Source organism: Accipiter gentilis, chromosome 29 (assembly GCF_929443795.1).
Source record: "Accipiter gentilis chromosome 29, bAccGen1.1, whole genome shotgun sequence".
Lineage (NCBI taxonomy): Eukaryota > Metazoa > Chordata > Aves > Accipitriformes > Accipitridae > Astur > Astur gentilis.
This window is the reverse complement of record NC_064908.1, coordinates 11,630,990-11,656,418: the sequence shown is the minus strand read 5'-3', so window position 1 is coordinate 11,656,418 and position 25,429 is coordinate 11,630,990. Positions and strand designations below refer to the sequence as shown.

The window sequence follows — 25,429 nt, the reverse complement described above, 5'->3', positions numbered from 1 at the left end:
CTTTTCATTCCCAAGAAATTAAAAGAACTGGAAACAGACATATTTTGTCAATCAGTTTTGGGCTTGTCTCAAAGGCAGGATGCAGGGTTAGCAGGTGAGACAGCCAACTGTGAGTTGAACACTCTTGTGACTGTGGTTTTCTGCCTCTTTGGTTTGATGAAAAGCCTTTATTTGGACAGGAAAGGTTCACTTTCAGTATGTGTTGTACACTTCAGTACAAGACTTTAGTGGTCATCTTCTTTCTTGGCCCAGCATTATCTCATTTTGTCAGAAGCCAGTTTGTTAGGCTTTCAAAAGGAGCTCAGTGTCCACTTTGCACTGGTTCTTTGTTTTTACTGGTTCTTTTGGAAAGCCAACCTCTTTTGGATATGCTGAATCCTCCTAAATAGTTTCTCTGTGCTGTGTGACAAAGGTCTATGCCAAGAAAGATATAAAGGTAGCTTGTGATGTGTAGGCAATCCATTCCTCTTAGTGAGACACAGTGTAATGCATATTTTTCCTTTACTTGTGGCTTGTACTTCCCTTCTGCAATGCTTGTACTACAGTAATTCAAGTCTGACTCAGAATGAATGCTGCACACTGTAGACTACAAGTCAAATGAGAACAGGATGCATATTAAGGGAAAGGTCTCAGATCATTTTTCTTATTGAAGTATTTTGGCAATGTAGATAGTTTCCAGGAAAAAATGCTGGCATTTCCCATGGTGAGAACTCCTTATGAATGTCCTATCTATTTTTCCAGTTTGGTGGCCAAGTGAAGTGTTTATAGGAGGATATACCATCTACAAGCCAGGGAATTTATATTTCCACTGCCAAGTGTTAATTATGATGTAGACTTATACACTTTACAGGTTAGCAAGTCAATCACAGTGATCCAGCACTACAGGTGCTGCAGTTCCAGGTTTGATGGAAAGAATGCAGGACCTAGAGAGCGTCATTCTCAAATGCATTAACACTATTTGTACTTTATCTGTCATTCTCAGGCCATTATTTCATACCCTGTTTTTTTTGCCTTCGTAGTAAGGGATTTGACAGGGTCTCTGGCAGAAGCAAGGAAATATGGTTTACTACCATCCAGCCATGTGTGCCTGTCCATGCCCTCCCTATCACTGGACATGGTGCCTAGGCTCTTGCATTTCTGGGAACTCAGTGTCATTGCCCCATCTGTGTTCTCAGAAGCCCCATGCTCCTGGTATCACAATGCCATGTCAGTGCTGAGGAAGGTAATTTTGGACACAGAGTTCATTTGCTTTGATTTGGTTGGGATGCCTCTAGGTTTGGGTGTGATTACATTTCCACATTACTAATGGTCCCACTGGCACCATTCAAATGGGTGAAGTCTCATCTGTAAGAAAAGGGAACAGAACCTGAGTTAAAACAGTGCTTTCCAGGTTGTGGCCTGACTGTCTTTTGTACTATTTATGTTGCTCAGAACATGTGCAGGAACACTTAAACTCTGTTTATTTCTGTGTATATACTTAAAACTCACACTTGATGTAAGAAATGTGCAATTCCTATAAATAGAAATATGCCTTATATATCCTATAATCCTGTATCCTAATATCCTACTACACTGAAAAAAGGGGGCCTTAGTCTAAATAAGAATGGGGTCTACAGCATCTAACTTCAGTGGTTTCACCTAGCGAGAGAGCTTTTTCTGATAACATGAGCAGAAATAAAAAAATTATTATTTCACTTTAATATGGGGTGTTGGATATACATATAGTATACCTCTTTGACATTGTCTTTATTACATAGGAGAGAAATTTCTTTTTGCAGGTGGTGCCTTGGCCTGATCTGATTTGGTTTGTGCTCATACAGGTCAGGAGTACTGCTTATGGAGTAACATGGGGATAAAACTAGTCTGACAGAGAGGAAATTAGAATCCACCAAGCATTTTTCATGCATAGAGTGGCACTTCATTGTCTGTATTATTCGTTGTCCGCTTTGCTTCAGCTTGCATTTCTGAAGGGATGGTTTTCTCCTATGCAGACTTCAGAGGCTGCCAGCCAAATTCTCATGTGACACAATTGCATTGATTTCACTGGAGATCTGTTGCTGGATAATTGAGCTCCACATCCCTTCTTTTATTCCACGGCTCAAATTGCTGTCAGCTAAGACTTTAGCACAGACAGGTCTTAAGTCACTCTGGGTTAAGAGAACGAGGTCAGACGTTGTTGGTAGAGGTCTCTCAAGTCTCCCATTAGTGTAACAGTGCCCAATTTGTTGACTTTTGAAGCAGCAGCATAGATTTTTGTCCAAGTTCAGTCGCCATTGTGACTAATCACTTGCTCAGGGCTGTGTATATGGCTGTATTTTCCATTACATTACATATGTGCTTCTGCTTTACATCAGAGCACTGAGAAACATCCTTAGAATGGACTTTTTAGAAACAGTCTCCTCTCTTTTTCCAAATGCCTTGCACTCAATTTGTTTCATATTTTGTGACTCTAATTTATATTCTATTTTGTCTTGCCAAGCTGTGGTTGATTTCACTCCATCTTCACTCTTCGTTATATATTTTGTTCTAAGAGCTTGCTACCCTCCCCTAGGTTGCCAAAGATGCAAATTCTTGATGCTACCACATCTGACAGAACTAGGCCAAGCAGATATCTAGCCTGGGGGCTATTACTGGAAGTTAGATTTCAAGGAACTCTGTCTGTGGTCTTGTGAGTTAGAAAAATGTGCACATTCCTGCACATTTCGGATGCTAGTACCAAGGACAGAGGAGCTCTGGCGGGAAGGAAAAGCCGCCCAAGTAAACTAATAATTGGTTTAAAAGCAAAGAATTGTCTGGGGAAGGGTTACCCATATGTTTCCCCAGCTTCTTTTAAGATGATGACCAAAGTCTGCTAATGACAGGAGGCAAGTAATAATATTTCTGGTTGCCAAGAACAGTACGGGCTTTTAAGATTGAGTTCTGAGACATTTTTAGAGATGTCATTTGCAGTGCTTGAATAAGTATATGGTTAAATCAAAGTAAAATTACAAACTGCCTGCAAATAACCACAACGAATTCTGAAAGTATCCTGCTGCCTGCTGACCAATATCGTCTGTAGCAATTCATACTACTTAAACACTTTTTGTTATTCCACACCAATATACATGTAGATTTTTTGTGTTCTTAGTTACAGCAAAGTCATTAAAATAAAAGAATTCCACATCGCTTGCCTCTGTATGTGACATTTCTTCAGCTAAGATCACTTTTAATATGGAAAAGTGTGATGCTGGGTATATGGAGTGGAATTTTAGCTAACCTCTTCCTTTTGACCTCCAGGAGAAATTTAAAAAACAGCTTCATCGGAGATGCTGTACAAAGCAATGTTGTCTCAGTGTGCTTAGCCTATTCACTTGTACACTATGTGAGTATTTGTTGAATAGGTCAATGGTTTATGATTCTTATAAATGCAAAGATCCTATTTTTTACTGCATAGTTTTCACTGATATTTTTGGTAAATTTATTAATTTGGCATCTGCTTTTTATAGCAGATCACCTATTTATTCACCTATTCACATTATATTTATCAAGAGTATTGATAGTTAATTTCCTACCTCTGTGGAAAAGCTGATGTTTGATACCTGAGTTGTGAAATTTAGAGACAAATGAGACTGTCCAAGCTCCTATTTCCAGAATTGGCTGCTGCTTTGTTCTTAGAAACTCTTGCTCAGCCTGAAAGGAGTAGGAAGAAAATTCAGAAGTCCTGAATTTCTGCTGTTCCCTTCTCATCACAAAACCATCTAGAACTTTGTGAAATAAGCTCTGGAAAACCTATAGGTGGTTTTGGAAGAAACACTGTGGAGAAGGGTCTGGAAATAGAGCAGGGCTTTGTATGTGGAATGAACGTAAGTTGCTGTGATTCATGCAGAAACGCACACAAACCTCATAGTTTGAAACTGCATCAGCAAAGCCCTCAAAATAATTCAAAGTGAAGTCTCCAGTGTCTACCCAGAAAATAATGAGCTCCTGACAAAGTGTAACTTGGCAAAGAAACTTTCCAAAGACAAGTTTAGAAAACCATAGATCTTTTCCAGCTCTGTGTCTTTGCTATGAGGAGGAAAAAGCCAAGAGACCAAGCAAATGCTTTTGCTATTAGGAAAGGATTTATTAAAAGGTACAGTACATACATACTTAGGAGGCAAGAATGATTTCTGCTGTGAGATTATGCGCAAAAGTTACTTTTGCTGTGAAAAGGGGGTTTTATATTGGAAAAGGCACTAATCTAGGCCTCAGTGTCTGTGGCAGCTCTGCTATGGATCTAATTCAATTCCACATTTAACAGTCCAGACTTCTACATGTGTCTTCGGAGACTAATGGGTAGAACTCACTTCTGTGCTGTAAGTGCAAATGGGGATTTCAGTGGGAAACTAAGCAAAAGGAAGGTGCGAATACATCCCTTCTGCTTTCCATGGAGGCCTTCTGAGATGACCCATTTCTGTAGTTCTGCTTCTGTTTTTAGAACAGTGACAGTTTTTCTGAATCCATTGTCTTTGTTGCTGTTCACATCACTGATGTTTCCTGCTGTTTCTAATCCACAGTTTTTGTCTGGGCTGTATCTGCTAGTGGCTTTTTTCTTCCAGCTTTGAAAGCTCCAGTAAGAACAGAGATTACTTTGCAGATGGGAGAAAAAAGTATTTAGCAGACGCATAGTCCTGTCTTTTTCCTTCCTTTTTTTTTCTTTCTTTTTCTTTCTCTCTCTCAAGTTTGTAGCAAATTGCTCTACTTGGCTGATTGCTGTGCACCCTGCCATGAGTCTGAATGCAGCTCAAAAGCACCCCACTGACCTGCTTGTTTTGTTTCTCTTTTCTGAGTTCCCATTTCCAGAAACCGATGCTCAAGTGTCCGAGCTTTTAACAAAAAACCAAGCTCCAAGGACACATTGAATTCCCTGTTAACTTGTGTCTCATCTCAGTCACTGAGAGCTAGACTAGATGGGGTTAGTGCTAGTTCTCCCATAGTTACCTCGTCTAATTCTGTTTCTCTTTTTTAGTTTATATGTAACACATTTGAATAATCTGCCCCATAAAATAACTAGTTTGTTTCTTGTGGCTTATAAAAATCCTTCTGTGGTTTGAGCTGGATGTAGTATTCTTCTTTACTTCCTGTCTGAAAGCATGAATCACTTCAGTTGTTTAACAGCAGAAGACGTTGCTACACAACGGTGGATACAGCTCATCATGGAGGAATATTGTGTGTACATGTGTGTATGAATGATTGCTCTGATTTCATAAAATGTCTGGAGACTGTTATAGATGAAAGGGCATTCTGTAGATATAAGAATCTTCGCTGGGCCCATGTATTTTGTTTCAGTTGCAGATTTTTCTCAAATTTTCTGGTGTGTATCTCTGTGGGTTTTGTTAACCTTATAATTTATTTCTATGGATTCATCTTCTTATTCTGGTAATTGGCTCAGCACATCCTATGTTTTGGCTTCAGAATAAGTCTTCAATTTTCTGTTATTACCCTAGAATTTCAAGCGGTCATGTAGCTGTCTGCATATTTGCTACACATCTCTGGTCAGCCTTTCTTCTTCAGTGCAAAAGACATTTCCCTATTTGTGACTGTCTCTCCCTTTCATTGCAGGGGATAACACTCCAGTTCTTTGCTTTTAACTTACATATATTCTGGCAATTTTATAGCATTCTTCAGCAAGTTGTTTAATTATGGAAATGGGGATTTGACAGTACCTTTCCTGTGAGGTCCTTGGAATAGTTAATTCACTGAGGCATACATTCCCCCAGAAGGTTTTACCAGTGGATAAACTGAGACGCACCAGATGATTTATAAAATAATTTCAGTGCAGGATGCCTGAGTTTTAGTCCTCAGTTCTAACCACAAGACCACACTATTAATCCCTAGATTGTGAGCACTTCTGGAGTCTCTGCCGAGAGCACATGGTTCTGTGGGAACTCCACATGTCCAGCCCTAACAAGCCAGCTTTGTTTAGCTTTATTTCTCTTGTTACAGTTCAGAAGACTCAGAGATGGTAGACCCTTGGTTGGGAAGCTTTTGCCTCGACTACTGTTGAGACGTAGTTTTTCAGGGCCTGGGGAATCCATTCAGTGGGACACCCATTCATTTCTCACTTTTCAATGATCCTATAAGTTAACAGCCTACATCTCACCATTCCATTGAACTATAACTCCCGGATGAACATATTCTTTGGGTGCCCTATATATTGGTTCATCTCAAACTTTATTTCCATTTTGATTTTCCCATCAGTCAGCAGCAGACTCCCTAGTAAGTCCATCTGGCAGTTTGTGTTCCCAGTTTTCATAAAGGAGAGTCTCTTCTCTCCAGAAAGATCCATCCTCACAGCACCACAAACCAAGACTCTGCGGTAGAACAGAAGTGAGCTGCGTTCTCCCTTGCCTGCCATCATCTTCCACATGTCCCTGCAGGACAAATCCAGAAGATAGTTGCTCCTTTTATTAGGCTGCCTGAGTAGCAGGACCCAAATCACACCAACATACAAGCCACTGTTGTAAACGTCGGCTGAGATGTATTTTAAAAAAAATATTACTCCAAATGAACATTTGTTTGGCCTTTTCAGCTCAGCATTCAGAGTTTCACCTCTTCACATCATAAAGGGAATAAACCTAATTTGTAAAAAAAGCCTGTGCATTTTATAGATGCAGCATTTTAATTTCCTGGGCTTTGCACCTCTAAGGCAGAAAGAAGCAGCAGCATAAACCATGTGAGACATTACTTCAGTCAACCTACTGCAGTTTGCATTATTCCCTTGAACTCATTCGACAGCATTGTTTTTACATGATCTTATCCTTATTTTGCCTCAGACAAAAACTGTATTTAAAAAAAAAAAAAAAATACAGAGACATATTTTTAGCTGCTGTGAATCACTGGAGTGCCACAGGTCAAATTCACCAGCTGGTCTAACATGCTTTGTAGGAAAAGAGAAAGTGGAGTTGGCTAATACACCAGAACAGTACAATCAAATTAGAAAACTGAGAAATCTTAGTATCTGTCTCCTCTGCTCCCCCTCCCTGCCCCCTCCCCAGCTCTTCTTTCTTCTCTTTTTCCCAGTCTTTCAAGCTGTTTGTTTCACATCTTGAGCCAAGATGGTTTCCAGCCAAACATGCTTGGGGGTGCACGGGGAATGTTATTTATCTGTAGTTATGGTACCTTTTTGTATAATAAACAGAACTTGCCTTGGAAACTGAAGAATCAGTGCCGTCAAAGATGGTAAGAAACAGGAAGGTAATTGGACAATGAGTCAGTCATCAATAAAAAGCTCTTTGCTCTTGGACCACTATTTTTGAAGTATTTTGCTACCTGAAAAATCTGTTTGGTGTCTAATGGTGTTTTAAAATGCACTGACATGTCTTACTTCCACGTGGGCTCATCTCTACACTTCTAGAGGTGTAAATGAACACAAGATTAATTCTCTTTCTCCTCCTGTCCTGGGATGAAAGAGAGCATGAGCACTGTAGTTTCACTTTCATAATACTTTTCATTTAGTAACTGAAATTCAGGCTGCTCTGTTTTATTAGAAAAAGGAGGTTTAAGAAATGATTGAGGTGGTTATTCTTTCAAAAAGGCCATTTCGTTCAAAGCAAGCCATAGCAGAAAAATTACTGGTTTCAAAGAAAGGTTTTTCAGGGTAGGATGGAATTTTTTCTTGAGAAAGGAAACTCCAGAAATGCTGCTGACTATATTTTAGTTTTCTTCTTGCTGAGTTTTCAGAATCGAATGAAAAATGGCATCTTTCAATGGCAAAATATGTGTAAAAACTTTCAACCAGTTGTACCTGTTACTTTGTCATAACTTGGTCACAGTTCTTTAATAGTGCTCCTTTTATAAAGCCAACTTTCACACATCTGTCTGGTTGCTGAGATATCCAATGGAGAGGACAGGGAAATACTGAATTAAATAATCCAGAATAAGAGGAACTGAGTTAATTTTTTTATAATATAGAGGATCAGTGATGCCACAAAATAACTGATCTGAAATAATGTAATTCTAATAAGTACAAGTATTTAACAGGAGATACCTTACCATTTATAAGCATCTTCGAGTGCTTACAGATAAATCAGAGCAAGACAACTTGAGCTTTTCTGTTCTTCACAATCTAAGCTGACCTTGGGTGTGTGTCCTGCAAGGGAAATTTGTAAAGATTTGGAACTCACTCTTTCCTTGCTGTCAGAGCTGAGCTGGTGTTCCTGCCACTACACAAAGCATTACAAAAGTTGTCTGAGCTGCAGGAAAAAAAAATTTTCTCATCCAAGGGCTAAGTCTTTCTTCACGTCAAATAAAAATTGGGGGCACATTTTAGTTTACCTCTACCATAATGGAACAGAAGCCCAGTGTTTTGGTAAAGGATTTCCATACTGAAGAAGGTGGGTGCTGTGTCACTCCAGCGATGAGAGGCATAGGATGGCTTCTAGGAAGCTTGTGCTATTTGGATAGTCCACTGTGACCCTTTAAGGTGAAATTTGCCACATGGATGTGTATAACTAGTATCTGCCACATGGTTGGGCTCTGTAGAAAATTTGAAAATAGATTAAGACCTTTGTTCTGTCATCTGAGAACAATGAATCCCTTTCTTGTTCCCCTTTCCCATCTTATTCCTCTCTCCTTTTCCTGTCAGATAAAATGAAAAGAAAAAAACACCAATTTATTTATTCACTTCTCAATTCTGCCTGAGACTGTTTTTTAAAGACCCTTCTTTTGTGAGTTTAATCAGATGCTTGATAACAGAAAAAGCGTTGCTAACTAACCCGGGTTACAAAGAAGCCCCTTCAGAGGAACACATGACCTCATCGACAGGATTACTCTATCACATGAATTCAGACTCCATCGCACACCCAAAATAAATGTTAGGCTCTTTTTGCAGCAAAGTGCTTTATTCGCCTCCATTCGGCAGGGCATATGCTTTGCCAATGTCTTCCTCAGTCACTGGGATTAAACATGTATGGAAATTCAGCACAAGAAGCAGATCTTCCTGGTCACAAATAGCCGGCCGTGCACTCAAAAGCTGCTGGCTGGACCGTGCCTTTGGGCCGTTGCCCTCCTGGAACCAGCAAGCTCTGGCACAGGTTTGCAGTCGTGGAGCAAGTCTGGTTTTCGCTCACAGCTCCCATTGTCTGCCTTGGTTTTGTTGGGTGCTCAGAGCCTTGGCAGCCAGGAGCTGACTCTGGGAACACTTGTGGGGTCACACGCAGTGCTCCCCAAATGAACCCTTTGCCAGAAGGTGGCACACATTCCTCCCTAATACATAAGAAGTGACACTATTGTATTGCTTCGATGCTCTCAGGGTCTCTAGCACCTAATATTGGACAGCATCGATATCCTTAGGATATCCTTTTTATAGGCACTTCTCAGGAAGTATGTGGATTTCTAGCCAGGTGCCTTGAAACCCCAGTCTGGCTGTAAAGACATAGCTTGTATTGCCCCTGTGAATGAAGAGGAGGACACAGAGACCAGTGCAGCCTCCCACCATGGCATGCTTTTGCTGGACAAGGTATTGCAGCAGAGACTTTAGGGTCTCCAAGAAACGTCAGAAAAGGCTTTTGCAGTTGTTGAAGTAAAATTAACTAAAAAGGCAAGATCCTGCAAAGTCACAAGCTGGAGGCATATTTGGTATAAGCCACATTATCCATAGTCAGGAGCCCATGAGCGTGATGGAAGGCAGCACATCTGCGGCTTGAACTGTGATGTGCCGTTTATTTGTTTCTAATTATGCACGTTTAACAGTGTATTACATGAGAGATTAAACATCAAGTTATGAGCATGGTCTGATTAATTCTGCATTATGCATCTAAGTCACTCAGCAATTATCTTCATTCATTTTGAACTCAGATAATTTTATTAATTCTGGTGGTACCAATAATGAGTTAAGAGCTTTGGATTCCTGTGTTTAGTATGGGTCTCTTCCTGTGTCTGGTTGGCTATATATAACTATTACATAATGCCACGTTGGATGCTTCTCATATAAACCATTGCGTTTAAATAGTTACAAGGCTCTTACACAAGCCAAGAGAAGCTGGGAAATTCTAGGATTCAGTAGATGCCATTTCCTTAGGGTCTGATCCTGTAAATGTGAATTCCACGTAGCACTTGTTATACCTGTTGGAGGGACAACAGATGTTGCAGACCCTTGTTCTTGAGGTTTTCCAATTGATATTCGTGATCATTTTGATTAAGTGAGGGATCAAGCCATTATGAGAGCATCATGCTACAATACATGCTGTGCCTTTACATTTCTTTAAGGGACAGCAGGCTGCTTTTTAGCATGACAGCCCGAACCTACAACTTTGAAATTTTCTGCAGGAGGCAACGGTCAGGGTTAGTGGCCCCTCACACATCCTGCAGGAGTTGTGCCTGGGCAGTAAGCAGAGCAGGAGGTGGGCATGTTCTGCCACATTGTTTGCTGCCCTGCACTGCTGGCTGTGCAAACTACAGCAGGGGCCATTGCTGCACCCCACCCCACCCCAACATACTTGAAATGGAAATCTTCTTGTAGTAACACAAAGCATTTCCATAAGACTAATCTTCTTTTAATAGTGTTAAACACAGGTTAGTTATTTAATTTCCTCCAATGGTGTCTAGTCTCTGGAATGGCTCCAAAGGAAGCATTGAGTTTATTCTATAAATAAGTGCATAGGCATGTCCTTAACAAGAGTATCCTACACACAGCAGCCCTAAAAACCATGGTAGTTGTTTCAGAGCAGCTCTGTTCTAGCCAGATTGTATAATTTCTAAAGGCATCTAGTTTGCCTTTTTCACCATCAATCTTGTCTCCTGTCTGTGGCCTATTTAGAAGATGACTGTGATTAAACCTTATTAAGAACTGTAGCCACTTGGCTACTATTGTTTACCATACTGGGGGCTTCATCTAATATAGGTAGTATATAAAAGCATTAAGAGATAACTTGTAGCATGAAGATCATAGAACTTAGGCAGAAAAATTGAGAGCACAGAAAGTCTTTTCATATTGGGTAAACAGAAGAAAGTCTCTAGAGGAATAATTAGAAACATAAAAAGAATTAAGCAATTTAGTTTAGTTATTTGCACTTTGTTTAGGGCGCAAATCTCCCAAGACTTATTAGAAATCAGGATGATAACTGACTTGGCTAAACTCATGCCAAAAATTAGGAATGATCTCAGATCTCACAAGTCCCAGCACAGTACCATTTCCACACGCCTGGTTCTCCTCTGAGTTCTTGCTCCTTTGCTCTCAATGGAATAGCAATAGCAGCAGTAGTATGTTCAGGAAGAATTTCTTTGCTTTTCTCATCATCAGCCAGGTAATTCCTAAGAAACATAAATCAAAAAAGTCTTTAGGACCATGAAACTGGAAGGCACCTCTTGGTTGTTGAGTTCAATATCCTGTTATTGCAGGCACCTTATCACATAATCTGTTTTTCACTTCTGTTTAATTATTGCATGTTTTCAGCAGTCATTTTCTCGCAGCTGTATCTTTGCCACCTGACTTAATTGTTAATTTAATTCACGAGACTTGCTCATTATATTTAATACTTTACTGATCAAAGGTGTTACTGATACTGGAAGAAGACCACCTCTGATCTCTGAACTTTTGCTCTGCTTTGAAAAACAGCCAAACTCATTGTTTAGTTTGGGAAGGTCTGTTCTCTCTCTGAGATCCTGAACAAGGATAGACCTAGAGAGATTTTCCATGGCTAAGAGTACAAAACTTTTGAAACAAAGTAGTTTATAATGGAATAATCATGCTAATTTAACTCAAAATAGTCACTGTATGACAGAAGGTTTAGTCTCTCATGGGGCTCCTTTTATGCTTATCATTCAGAATTTACCATAGCTCTTTCACATTTTTATGGATGTTGGCTTCAGTGGGTTATTTTTCCTTCCCCTTTTGTGGCACTGTCATGCTGATGGCTTTGAAATATGAGCCTTTGCTAAATTCTAAATTGTACACTGTTGTGGTTTAAGCCCAGCCAGCAACTGAACACTACACAGCCGCTTGCTCACTCCTCCCCCCTCCCAGTGGGATGGGGAGGAGAATCAAAAAAAAAGAAGCAAAACTTGTGGGCTGAGATAAGAACAGTTTAATAACTAAAGTAAAATAAAATGAAATAATAATAATAATGATGATGATAAAATATAGTAGTAGCAGTAACAACAACAATAATTATAATAATAATAAAGTAAGATAACAAAAAGAGAGAGAGATAAAACCCAAGAAAGACAAGTGATGCACAATGCAATTGCTCACAACCCTCTGACCGAAGCCCAGCCAGTCCCGGAGCAGCAATTGGCCCCTCCCAGCTGACTCCCCCCAGTTATATACTGAGCATGGCATCCTATGGTATGGGATATCCCTTTGGCTAGTTCGAGTCAGCTGTCCTGGCCGTGCTCCCTCCCACCTTCTTGTGCACCTGCTCGCTGGCAGAACATGGGAAACTGAAAAATCCTTAACTTAGGATAAGTGCTACTTAACAACTAAAACATCGGTGTGTTATCAACATATTCTCACACTAAATCCAATACACACTGTACCAGCTACTAAGAAGAAAATTAACTCTATTCCAGCTGAGACCAGGACATACACAAAGCAATTAATTAAAATTCCTTCCAAAATATTCTTGGCAAAGCCCTGTCTATATGCTGCTTTTCAGCCAAGGTAGAATGGATGGAGGCTAAAATGAATCCAAATGGTTTTATTTAAAGATTATGTATGGTAGGATCTGTGAACCAGAAACTATACAGCTTCCCCAAAGTAGAAATGTCATCTTAGAGCTGAAGCCAAAGATGAAAAATTAACTGGAGTGAAGAGTTCATGCTTAGCTGAGTGATGTTTAATGTAGGACCTCAGGGGCTGGATGGGGCAAAAAATATCTGTGTATTTGTTTCAATTGCTGTTCGTTGAAACAGCCTGAGGTATAAATCTGATCACAATTCTAGTGATCACCTGGAACTACTGTAGGGTTCATTTATGGTAATCTACAATTTGTTTTGTTTTTATTAGTAATTCCAGTGGCATGGGCAAGGCCCTCAGAACATATGATAGATGCATTCTGCACATGAAAAGTCTAATCTATGACAGCTCAGAAATCAATCATGAATTAACTGTGCAAATCAGTTCCCACCTCTGCATTCAAAGTGCCCTTATCTGTAAGAGTTCTCAGCCCCATGAAGGGGGCTGCTCTTAAATGTGCGGTGCCAGCACTAGATGAAACAAACACAGGTGGCTTCAGGGTGTATCCAGAGCTCCGTGTTGTGGATGCTTACCCACATCAAACACAAACTGCCAGTTTGCCCTTAAAGAAAAAGGATTTAAGTCATAAAGGCAAACTTGTGGACAGGAAAGTACGGTATTAGGGTCTGGTGCTATCAGGTGCTATAAATGCCTTCTGGGAGGTGCTTGTGTTTGAACGGCTGTGATGGGACTCAGCAAAGCTGGATCAGCTCCCTCACTCTTGCAGTGGGTAACATACACAGGAGCTCGGATGTCTCAGTGCCACTCTCTCTGTGTCTCAGTTTTCCATATTTAAAGTGGAGGAATGACGCTTCGTTTGTCCACTATAACTACAAAATCTTTTAGAGAAAAGGCTTTCTGTCACACCTACAGCAGACATGGACGCCATGGGGCCCTTGTTGTGGGGCTATGGACATCACTGAATCACTTCTGTAACAGAAAGTGGATTTTAGTACCTATACCACCTTGTATCTTTATACTACATACTACCCTAGTTAAAAAAAAGTGGTTTAAAATTTCCTTCCCTGTTGTTTCCTCTCTGCCTCTTTCTCCATGCAATTGTTCCAAAGGGTGATTTCTTCCTCTTTTTCACTATTGTTGGACATCCACAGACAGCAAGATCTTTTTGACTAATGCTTTTCTTTCCTTTTAACTTCCAGGAATAGTTTCGATCTGCAAATCTGGAGCAGGATGGGGTGGCAAAGGTTTTCAAATCACTGCCTTTGCATTTTGCTATTTATAAAAGGGGGTGGGGGATCACTGAGTCCAGGTCCATAGTTGTTTACAGGTTTTCCAGATGCAGTATTTCTTATATAGAAAACTGTAGAGTATATGCAGGATGTTTTTTCTTCATGAACTGGCCATGGAGGTATAAATGAAGTTGTTTGAAGATAGATTAGAGTTAAGTCTTCACAGTGAAACTTGGAAACTGGGTGGATTGCAGCTTATCACACTGCATTTTATCTGTTAGAACTTTTAAGAACGGGGGAATCAGCTTCTTTCTTCTTCTTCAGTAGTTATGATCCTCTTCTCTTCATGCAGTCAATCTAAGACTTTGAAGAAAATTTCTGAATTATGCTTCTCTCCCTTTGGAGCTTCGCATCCTAGGGATCTATTCATACCTGTGGTGTCTAATTGGTGTTGAAACAGTTGCAACATTTATTTGCACACACGTTCTCTGTGAGCCTTGGGGAACACAATGGATTTTGTGAACTACTCTAGATTTGGATGCCTTAAAATTTTTCTCCTTAGAATGAATGTAATGTAAATAAAGGGGGGGGGGGGGGGAGGCAACAATTTGGCTTTGATCATTTCTGCTGGAAAGATTCAGTACTGATGGTTTAGGACTGTTATGGATTTCTGCTCTCCACTGTGATTTAATGTAGTTTGACCTACACTAAGTATCCTGCTGATTCCTTTGCCTTGTTGGAATTGGGAATGGAAAGAAAATTATTTTCTGTAGTTACGAATGTATGGAAACAGCAGTGAACGATGATGAATTTCAGAACTGTTCATGTTTTGGCCTGCCGTGTCAAAACTTTCAGCCCCCACCCCCAGTCTCTTTCTTTGAGAACATTTCAATTTACTTCAGACTTAATCCATTTGTGTTTGAGAAGATGCCTGGAGCCTCAAGAGTCACATGCTCTTGGCAAAGCTACATTAGCACTTTTTCTTTAAAAGGTTGCATCTTTTGAAGCCTTGCCTTGTAAAAATGCACTCTGGCAGACAGTTTCAATTTATTAATCCTCTGTAATAGCACTGCTTGTATTCCTTGTAGAAAATACACAAATTCCCAGTGTCTGCAAAGAGAGAGTATTCCAGGTCAGATCAAATTCCTAATGTGGCTCTTTTGTCTGTATGGCAATAGATAAAGAGGAGAACACCATGATATGATGATGCCAGTGCCTACCACGTGCACTGCTGGATACCCCAGTCTTGAGGCAACAGATGGCCAGATTGCGCCTTCTTGGAAATTCTTGAAACATGAAGTTTCTTCAGTTAACAGATCACAGAAAACTATTTTGGGGTTAGCAATTAACAAACCTAAAAATTGCACTGTTTTGTGTTTTCTGTAGAGGGCTATGGCTCTTCTCCAACTGAGTCTTCCCCTCTGTCAGAATGTAGTCCATTGCTACTTTTATGCAGATTTTAACAAGATGTTCTTGAATCCAATATATGCTGACAATATTTGATCCCCTCCTGCTGTAATGTTGGCTGTATCTGTTTAGAGAGGAATTGTTTCCTTTTTTCTCTCTTTTTTTTCCCTGCCTTTTTTATGTCTAATTTCCAAGTCATGACATGTGGAGGGTGTCTGAGTAAATCTAATCAGCCTTCTGCCTCCTTTAAGAAGGACAGCTGAGATACTTTTTAACACTTCCATTTCTTCATTGCTGCAATCTGTTTTGATTAAAATTGCACAGGGTTCTTATTTGCATATTTATCGCTCCACATACCCACAAATCATCTCACAACTCTGCCACTCCTGAATTTGCAAGAGAGACTAGAGTGGTACACTAGAACTTCAAACTGTGCAAACATTAATTTAGTTTCTCACACCTGCTGGTTTCCAGCAAATATCTCTTTGGGGAAGGAAAATATTCATACATTACCTTTGCTTAGTATTCCCCAGGAGTCAGGATTCCTGTTTTTTTTTCAAGATTGATTGAAAATTTCCTATTAAGAAACAAATTTCTAATTAAATTGAAAGGTCCTGAAAAAGTTCTGGTGGCGGGGTGTGTGTGTGTGTGTGTGTGCGCGCGTGTGTGTGTGTAGAATGTCTAAACAAAAAAATAACCCTAAAATTTTTTCAGCTGTCAACAACCAGACTATGATGTGCTTTCAGATCCTCAGATGAAAGGGCTCCAGTGGAACTGAAAATTATTCCTTTCCTTTGTGCTATTCACAGTCCATCTTACTTCCACCACACATTATTAAGAGCATTACTAGTTGGTGATCAAGTTTTTAAGGAGTGTTTTTCTAGAAACAGACTTTTTTTCCTCTTTGGATAACATCTAACTTCTACAGTTAGAGTTTATACAAAACAAGGAAATTTTTTTTCCTGAATTTCTTTCTGCATCAGCTGGTACTGCATAGATGCCATGATTAGCTTCTCAATTCATAGTCTCTATTTTTTTAATAGGCCAAAGAAACCCTAAAGTGAATATTAACATGCTCTCAGCAGCCAAGATCGAGGAGTAGAGAGGAGACAGCAAGTTTAGCCTGTGGATGGTGTGAAAAATATGTGTATTATCTTCTTACTCTTCTGACTTGAATTTGAACCCAACTCTCCTTGCAGAGATTCCAAAATTTCAACACCACTAATGCCATGGTGGCTGACAGCACATTTATCGGAGAGAGACTGATCTCTATCCTGGGCACCTAGACCAATAATTTCAGATATACCACTCCTTAAGTTTATGTGGTCTAAAAATCTTGCACAATTTAAGAAAAAAAAAAAGTACTCTTATGATGATAGCTGGTGCATCCAGTGTTAGTGATCCAAGGTTTCATGGCTCAGCCTGTACCTGCACAAGCTGTACTCAGATGTACCTAAGTGTTCTTGGAAGCAAAGATGTTCACAGAAGGTCTCAGATGACTCCAAGAGATATACTCATGGATCTATTTTTTATCTGGTGCCAGTATGCAACTCCTTCAGTGACAGGACTGCAAAATTCAATCCTTCAGGAAGTCACTCCAGATCAAGGAAATTTAAGACATGTGTGAGAGGCCACAGCACCTTTTGTTATTATTTATATTGTGGTCGTGCCTAAGGGAACAGGAGAGAAGTAAAAGGTAACTCTTGCCCAATGAGGGTGATGGCTGTGGGAAGATGCCAGTGATCAGACTGGGACAACACGGGCTCTAGACTTTATGGTTCTGCATGACAAGCAGAATATTTTGCAGACCAACCACGTAATCATTGCCAAGATTTTTGAAGCAGTTTTATTGTAGTTAGGACAGCATGAAAGCATGAGCAGCACAGTTCATTAGGATGAGTAATATTCCATATTAGACAAACTGCTTGTAAAAAATGGACACATTCTTGGTCATACAAGCCTCTCAACATATCTGAGAGATATGCTACAAACATCTCCCAGCTCCTTTTATATGCATTACAGCAAGGCTAAACTCCTGATGGGAAGGGTCATCTTTTGCAAACTCTTGGTGCAACACTTTTAGGTGCCTGTAAATAATCCAGCAGCCGATGTCTGCAAAGAAAATACAGGCAGGATATCTCCAAGAGACAGGTTTAAAATACAATCTACATGAACCATTCTGCAGGGAAGAAAATGGGGAAAAATGAAGGAACAACAGAGCCTGACAGTTGCTGTGGCTTCCATTTCTCTCTAGAGCAGCCTGCTCCTGGGTGGTCCATTGTGGTCTGAGCTGTTGTTTAGATATGTTTGAGGAATGGGAGTTGGAGAGAAGGATGTCATCTTTGTTCTTCCAGCCAAAAATATGGCTAATGTATAAATAATTGTATAAAGGTGTCTTGTTTTGTAGATCTCAGTTCTAGGAGTGGAGCTCAGCTAATCATCCTGGGTCCTTGACAGATCAGATGAGAAACACCTGAACTGAATTAGCTTAGATATCACAATAGGTGTCAAAACACAGAGGTCACAGATCAGACACTGGGGAATGCTTCTTCTAGATCACCACAATGCTTCTTCATAAACTTCAAAAGGATGTCAGCCAAGATGCATTAAGTCTCCCAGTATCATCTGTAGGCTGAGAGGTTTGGCTGACTCTAATGCAATGAGTATCCAGTAAAACTAATGGTGTTCATGTGGCTTTCATCAATAGCGAACGTGACAGTGGCTCTTGTCAGAAGCAGGTTTTTCATTTTCCAGGCATATTAAAAAAAAATCACAGTTTGTACCATCATAAAATAATATGTAAACTCACATCAGTCATCACAAAAACTACAATCAATTTTCTTGGTTCGGGCAAGGCCCGTATTCTTGTAGGTTGGGATTTACAAAAGCCATAAGGAAATTGATGCTCGACTTTTACTAAAATTCAGTGAGAATTGGATACAGAGCTGCTTCCAGTTTGTTCCATTTTCCATTGGTGATGCATCTGTCAAGTAGCCTGTCCCTTAAATAACTACTTGAGGATTAGGTACCAATTTAAGCTATATGACCTTGTCTCAGGGCAAAAAGTATATAGCACATGGAATCTCACTGCATGGAAAGCAATTTGCAAACCGCAAGTGGGAGTGCTTGAGAGTAAAATCCCACTTCACATACTGTCCTGAACATGTTTCATGAATTGGCAACCCAATTTAGGGATTGGCCTGAGACACAAATGAGATCTGGACCATGTCTGTCTCTGTTATTCTTTATTAGCTACCTTGTGATCTCTTCTGGTGCAGACAGGGGTTGCAGACATATTTGAACAAATGGGGTAAGTGTTAGAAATGGCTTAAAGCTGAATGCTTTTTCATTACAAGAAAAAAAGCCTCCACTGCTGCTTGTTTACTTCTGATTTATTCCCCAATAAAAAGGGGTGAAGTTCACTCTTTGTGAGCTCAACATTGTCTACAAAAACCCTAACTTCAGTAAAGTGTCTGATGTATTATTGTCATTCTTTCACAAAAGCAGCTGGGGTAGCATGGGGAAAAATGATCTCTACACTTTGGGGAAGCAGGAGGGTGGAATAACCTAGCCTCTCATCTGACAAATGAATTATCATCAAAATAGTAGTGTTTAGAGAATAAATTGCTGTTTCCTCCACTACTGGCATTTCATTAGTTTACAACTAGTGAAAGCACAGTCACTGACCTAACCATTTAACCAAGCTTTTCTGGGAGTAGAAAGAAAAACAAATGCTAAGATGACATTTATTTGGTGCGCTTGTTTAGTGAGTCCATTAGCTGCTTTTGGTTCTCAGTCTACATGCTGAAGGGTTGATTCTGCATGGAAGTCAGCAGATGTCTTTCAGCTCCCCTGGTTGATATCATTTGAAAGGAACTGGTACAGACTGAGGAGGAAGAGGAAATATTGAAGCTAATTGAAAAGAATTAGTTTCAGGAAGAGCTAGTACAGCCCAGCCAGGTGCTTGTAATCATGGCTAAGCTATTGTATTATAGCTGATGAAAGATCAGGCAATGGGAAATGTTGCCTAGTGAAAAGGTGTATTGGTTGCTAAAAAGATGGTTTTACACCTGTATTGATGTAAAGCTTTTTCTCTTGAAGGACCTCAATCATCAAAGGATTTCTTTTCCTTCTCTTCCTCTCCCTTTTTTTGTGTGCATGTGTGCGCACACGTGTATTTCTATTGCTGTTTCTTACTGTGTGTCTCCCTTGTTGGAGTCTCATCTTCTGTTGTGCCTCACTACTTCTATGCTAAAATATTGCTAGCTATGATATAAGCACTGATACCAGAACCTTCAGCCTGCAGTGTTCTCCAGAGAGCTCCATTTATCTTCATGCTGTAGACAAATCATCAGTATAGTGAAACTTACTATTGGGCTCCAAACCCTGGAGTTCAGATTCCCAAGCAATTGGAATAATTTAAAGCATATGGAAAAGGGCTGCCATGAGCTTAGTAGTGTTGATACACCTTTTGACAATGCCTTGAGTTTCTTAAATGATCCAGCCTTCAGTAACCTTCAAGCAGTGGACTGATGGGTGAAGGAAATAGAGCCTTTTAACATTAGTTGAATCATAACACAACATATATTTATTTTACCTGTCTCTGTCTGAAAGTAGTATTTTCAGCTGAGATGAGAATCAGCAGGCTTCTTTGCCCTGGTCTTCTGCTTCAGGCAGTTAAACCTTCCATACTCCACTATACTTGCTCTAAATCAGAAATTATAGTAGCTTCCTTCAAGATCTGTGTCTTGTGACATTTTGTTCACAAGCATACTGAGATCCTGGAAAACAAGGTAATGCAATGTTATTATATATGAGAGCAAGCTCAGCAGCTTGGGTGAAGTGAGATCATACATTCAGTGGCACCCCAGCCATGTTCTTTAAGGAAGCCAGCACGCATTCAGTGCCATAGGCCTTTTTTTGGGTGGTGTACCTGCGGTTCGTCCCTTACACCGCTCCTTCATCTTTCAGGTAATAAGTGTGCCAGGAAAGGAAAGGACATCCAACTTGGTTTGAACTGGCTCTCCAATTTCTGCCCCAGACTACAAAGGCCAAATTTATATAAGACTCCATCAGCTCTGAAGAAGACCTGAGCACAGCAATGGGACTCCCCACCCAGGTTTTGGCCTGTGCGATCTTAGCTTTGCTGTACCAGCATGTCAATGGTGGACTCATCAAGCGAATTATCCGGCACAAGCGGGAGACTGGGCTAAACGTGACCTTGCCAGAGGATAATCAGCCTGTGGTTTTTAACCATGTCTACAACATTAAGTTGCCTGTTGGCTCCCTTTGCTCGGTGGACCTGGATACAGCAAGCGGTGATGCAGATCTGAAGGCAGAAATTGAGCCCATCAAGAATTACGAGGAGCACACAGTGAATGAGGAGAACCAGATTGTCTTCACGCACCGTATTAACATTCCCCGCCGGGCCTGTGGCTGTGCAGCTGCCCCAGACATTAAGGATCTGCTGAGCAGACTAGAGGAACTGGAGGGGCTGGTATCCTCCCTACGGGAGCAGTGTGCCAGCGGGGCTGGATGCTGTCCTAATCCCCAGGCAGTCGAAGGTAAGATGAACTGGGGAACTGCTCTTGGGGAAATTCTTGTGCTGGCTGTAGATCTTGTTTAAAGTAGATACTCAAATCTGTTTCAAGAATGAGCAAAAGTCAACCTGTTGAATTTGAAATGTAATCAAAACTGGGAATGTATTTGGCCAGCTTGCAAGATACATTCATTCACAGTTTTGCAGTTTTATGAATCTGTGGGTCGGAAGTCTGCCTCGGACGCCATATAGCTGTGGCATTGAGCATATATGGCACCTGGGCATGGTGACAATCTGTGTTGGAGTTAAGATTAAAACTCATACAGTCCAAGCTCTTGGCTCCACATTTTGTCCCCTTGAGGAAGCTGCCAATGTAACTGTTTTCGTTTCCAGGTTTTCTTTAATAGAAACCAATAAAAATACAGCAGGACATAAGGCAATAGACAAGTACAAATAGTTAGGGAAGGGGGAAAAAAGGTATCCTTCCAGCTGTTTTTTAAACTGAGGTAAAGGACTGGTCATACAAGAGAGAAAACACAGGTCTTCTCAGTAGTGATCTGTCCCTCCAAGCACAGAGCCGGTCTCACAGTTGATGATATAGCATGCTGCCTGGCTTTTTCTGTTCTGCAATGAATTGGTGAATAATGCTTCATGGTGCATGCCCTAATGAAGCAGTCAGTAAAGCTGCTCAGTCAGTGGAAGAGGGATTTTGAGAAGGGCAGAGGAATCCAGCATGCTCATTTACCAAGTAGTTGGCAGGGGCTCTTCCCTGATATTAGTGCAAATTAAAGTGTTCCTGGTAAACTAAATCTCACTGGAGAAAGAAGGAGGTATTCTCATTTAAAAGCTTTGGTGATTCTGGAAATTATGTCCTGTAGGGAGCTAGGAAAATCGGACCCCTTTTAAGTCGTGTGTGGCACACTGGCCTAATGCATCCCAGAGCCAAGGGGACTAATGAGTGTTCTGGATCATTGATACAGGTCGCCTGGACACAACACCCTATTGCAGTGGACACGGCAACTACAGCATCGAGATCTGCGGCTGCGTTTGTGAGCCTGGCTGGAAAGGCCCCAACTGCTCTGAACCGGACTGCCCCCGTAACTGCTTCAACCGGGGCCTCTGCGTCCAGGGCAAATGCATCTGCAATGACGGCTTCACTGGTGAGGACTGCAGCCAGGCCACCTGCCCTTCTGACTGTAACGACCAAGGCAAGTGCATGGACGGGGTTTGCGTGTGCTTTGAGGGGTACACAGGCACAGACTGCAGCGAAGAGCTCTGCTCCCAGGGGTGCAGCGTGCATGGGAGATGCATGAGCGGCCGGTGCGTGTGCCACGAGGGCTTCACCGGCGAGGACTGCAGCGAGCCCCTCTGCCCCAGCAACTGCCACAACCGCGGGCGCTGTGTGGACAACGAGTGCGTCTGCGACGAGGGCTACACCGGCGAGGACTGCAGCGAGCTCATCTGTCCCAATGACTGCTTCGACCGCGGGCGCTGCGTCAACGGGACCTGCTTCTGTGAGGAGGGCTTCACCGGGGAGGACTGCGGGGAGCTGACCTGCCCAAACAACTGCAACGGCAACGGGCGCTGTGAGAACGGGCTGTGCGTCTGCTACGAGGGCTTCGTGGGGGATGACTGCAGTGAGAAGAGGTGCCCGAAGGACTGCCACAGCCGTGGACGCTGCGTGGGCGGGCGCTGCGTCTGCCAGGAGGGGTACCTGGGCGAGGACTGCGGGGAGCTGCGGTGCCCCAATGACTGTCACAACCGCGGGCGCTGCGTCAACGGGCAGTGTGTGTGCCACGAAGGATTCATTGGGGAGGACTGCGGGGAGCTGCGGTGCCCCAGTGACTGCAACAACCGCGGGCGTTGTGTCAACGGGCAGTGCGTGTGCCACGAGGGATTCATCGGGGACGACTGCGGCGAGCTGCGGTGCCCCAACGATTGCAACAACCATGGGCTTTGTGTCAATGGGCAGTGTGTGTGTGACGAGGGGTACACAGGGGAGGACTGTGCGGAGCTGCGGTGCCCCGAAGACTGCCACAACCGTGGGCGCTGCGTGCAGGGGCGCTGTGAGTGTGACAACGGCTTCACGGGGGAGGACTGTGGCGAGCTGTCCTGCCCCAACGACTGCCACCAGCGCGGGCGCTGCGTTGATGGGCGCTGTGTGTGCCATGAGGGCTTCACAGGGGAGGACTGCCGTGAACAGTCCTGCCCCAATGACTGCAACAATGTGGGCCGCTGCATCGATGGACGGTGTGTCTGTGAGGATGGTTACATGGGGGATGACTGCTCCGACGGTAGGTTGCGATGTCCCTTTTGAACTGCTTCCCCTGGGTAATTCCCTGTGTCCATCCAGCAGGCCTGGAGGCTCTGTGAACCTTTCCCTTAGCTGAGCCCTGTTGTCACTCTTCTTTATAATAGTTCAAACAGCTGAATCAGAGCAGTAACACCACCAGTAGCAAGCTCTTGGTCTCCCTTACTTTTCAGGGCTATACAGTGTAGCAGTTGCTGGTCACTTTTGGTAGTCAGCAACCCAACAGGCTGATAATGGTGATGCAATCCATTTGTTATCTCCAATTTTGCTCCCACCACAATGTCACTGGAGCTGTAGGTAGCACTGGCTGGGATTTGTCACCATGATCTTTCAGTTTCTTATAGTATCTGAAAAAAACTGTTCTAGCTATGGAGAAGAGGGAGATGTATGCTGAATCTTCTTACTGGGTATTCAGCAGGATTGGTCTAAAGAATATGGGCCAAATTTTGACTAAAGAATGAGGCTTTGCAGAAATGAGATAATGTAGATAATGAATGTCCATGAATGAAGAGCCTGGGTATCAAATGTTTCTTACAGACAGGTTCTGGTTTCCAGTCTCAGGCTGGATCAATAAGAAAGGGGGTTGCATTTACAATGCCATCACTATTGCAGGAGCTGAAAATGAAACACACAGCACTGACAATATACAATGACAGACCCCACCCGCTCAGAGGCTTTGCTTTGAAGGTAGATCTCTGAGCTGGAACCCTGGTGTAGGCAGAGGGTGTTGTGGAGGCAAGGCACACACAGAAAATAACATTGTCCTATCTGAGTGATCTGTATGAGACAACTGTCACAATGGAAATGCCAGATGTTGCAAATATAGCAGTGCAAGCTTTCAGGATTATTACAGGGGCCTTGACTATCTCTCAGTTGGCCGAATAGATTTTTTCTAACTAAAGTAAAACTTGATTTTATATATACATATATATATATGTGTGTATGTATATGTGTGTGTATATGTTAGATCTCACAAAAGCTTAGAGTAGAATCATGGAATCAGCTGGAGTGGAAACAGCTATAAAGCCACATGCTTAGTTTCCCAGTACCACTGACTCTATGGAAATTGATAGAAAATTTTGGCAGCTAGATAATGACAGGCATTACGCTATAAATGAGGTAGTTTTCTTTAGTAGATCCCAGGGGAGAAATTTTGGAACTAAAATCTTTGTAGAGTAATCAAAGAGTACTTTGGGGTTGGGAACATTATAAAGGACAATGAATACCCTTGAAAAGAAATTCCCATTTTTCATCTCCTCCTTCTGGAAAACTGCTAAGCCACATTTTGTGCTCGTGCATGTGCAAATGTGGAGTAATCTATTGAAAGTATTCACAAAAATAATCATGTTTTATTTTACTTTGGAAAATCTGTGCAAACCCCAGGACTTCCAGCTATAAAATCATGTGTTGCTGGCAGTTGAATTAAACATCTGAACCCCTAGGGACCCAGCTATAGTAGTCTTGTGCGGTAGCCACGAGAGGAGGGGCTGGAACATAGGTTGTGTGCAAGTGTGAGAGTAGAAGTTGGCCCGTGACCTTTGGAAATGTCTGTAGTCTTCATCAGCTGAACATTCCTTTCTTCAAGTGGCTAATTGTGTGACATGGCTTCCCCATTCCCTGTTTCTTAGATGATTCTTATAAACTGCTTCTGGGAAAATGTGAAACTGGGCAAGTCATTATTTTCTGAGCCTTGAAAACTTCTTATAAGTGTGTTTTGTTTTTTTTTCCTTTCCTAGTGTCTCCTCCAACTGAGCTGACTGTGACAAACGTAACAGATAAAACTGTAAATCTGGAATGGAAGCATGAGAATCTCGTCAATGAGTACCTCATCACCTACGTCCCTACCAGCAGTGGTGGCTTAGATATGCAGTTCACTGTGCCAGGAAACCAGACAGCCGCCACTATTCATGAACTGGAGCCAGGTGTAGAATACTTTATCCGTGTCTTTGCAATCCTTAAAAACAAGAAGAGTATTCCAGTCAGTGCCAGAGTAGCAACATGTGAGTTTAATATTCCCTGTATTCATTCTTTTGTCTGTTCCGTAGTATGTATTTATTTGCATCCCTTTTGGGGGGTATTATTTCTTATGTATTTTCTCTTTCAACTAATCTTCTGTTCTGGACAAAGACAGCCTTCTACACTTTCATTTTCTATTCTTTTCCACTACCAGTGACTCTGTTAAAAGTACAGTTCACTAGCTCTTCTGCTCTCTGCAGTGCCTCCCAGTGAATATCATGGGGTCTTTGTAAATTAAGACCCTTGCCTTCTTCATAATAAGGTACATTTTC

General features: G+C 41.7%; 1 protein-coding gene across 4 annotated transcripts in view; it reads left to right on the top strand.

Annotated features, from left to right (window-relative positions):
- The window catches only part of TNC (tenascin C), a 74,812-nt gene that overhangs the window by 5,751 nt on the left and 43,632 nt on the right, over window positions 1-25,429 (top strand). For all 4 annotated transcript variants that reach the window (XM_049832470.1, XM_049832467.1, XM_049832468.1 and 1 more), the window contains exons 2-4: window positions 20,263-20,855; window positions 21,811-23,124; window positions 24,878-25,141. In XM_049832470.1, the coding sequence (XP_049688427.1) occupies window positions 20,393-20,855; window positions 21,811-23,124; window positions 24,878-25,141 (2,041 nt within the window). In that variant the 5' untranslated portion in view covers window positions 20,263-20,392. The remainder of the gene's footprint in view (window positions 1-20,262; window positions 20,856-21,810; window positions 23,125-24,877; window positions 25,142-25,429) is intronic.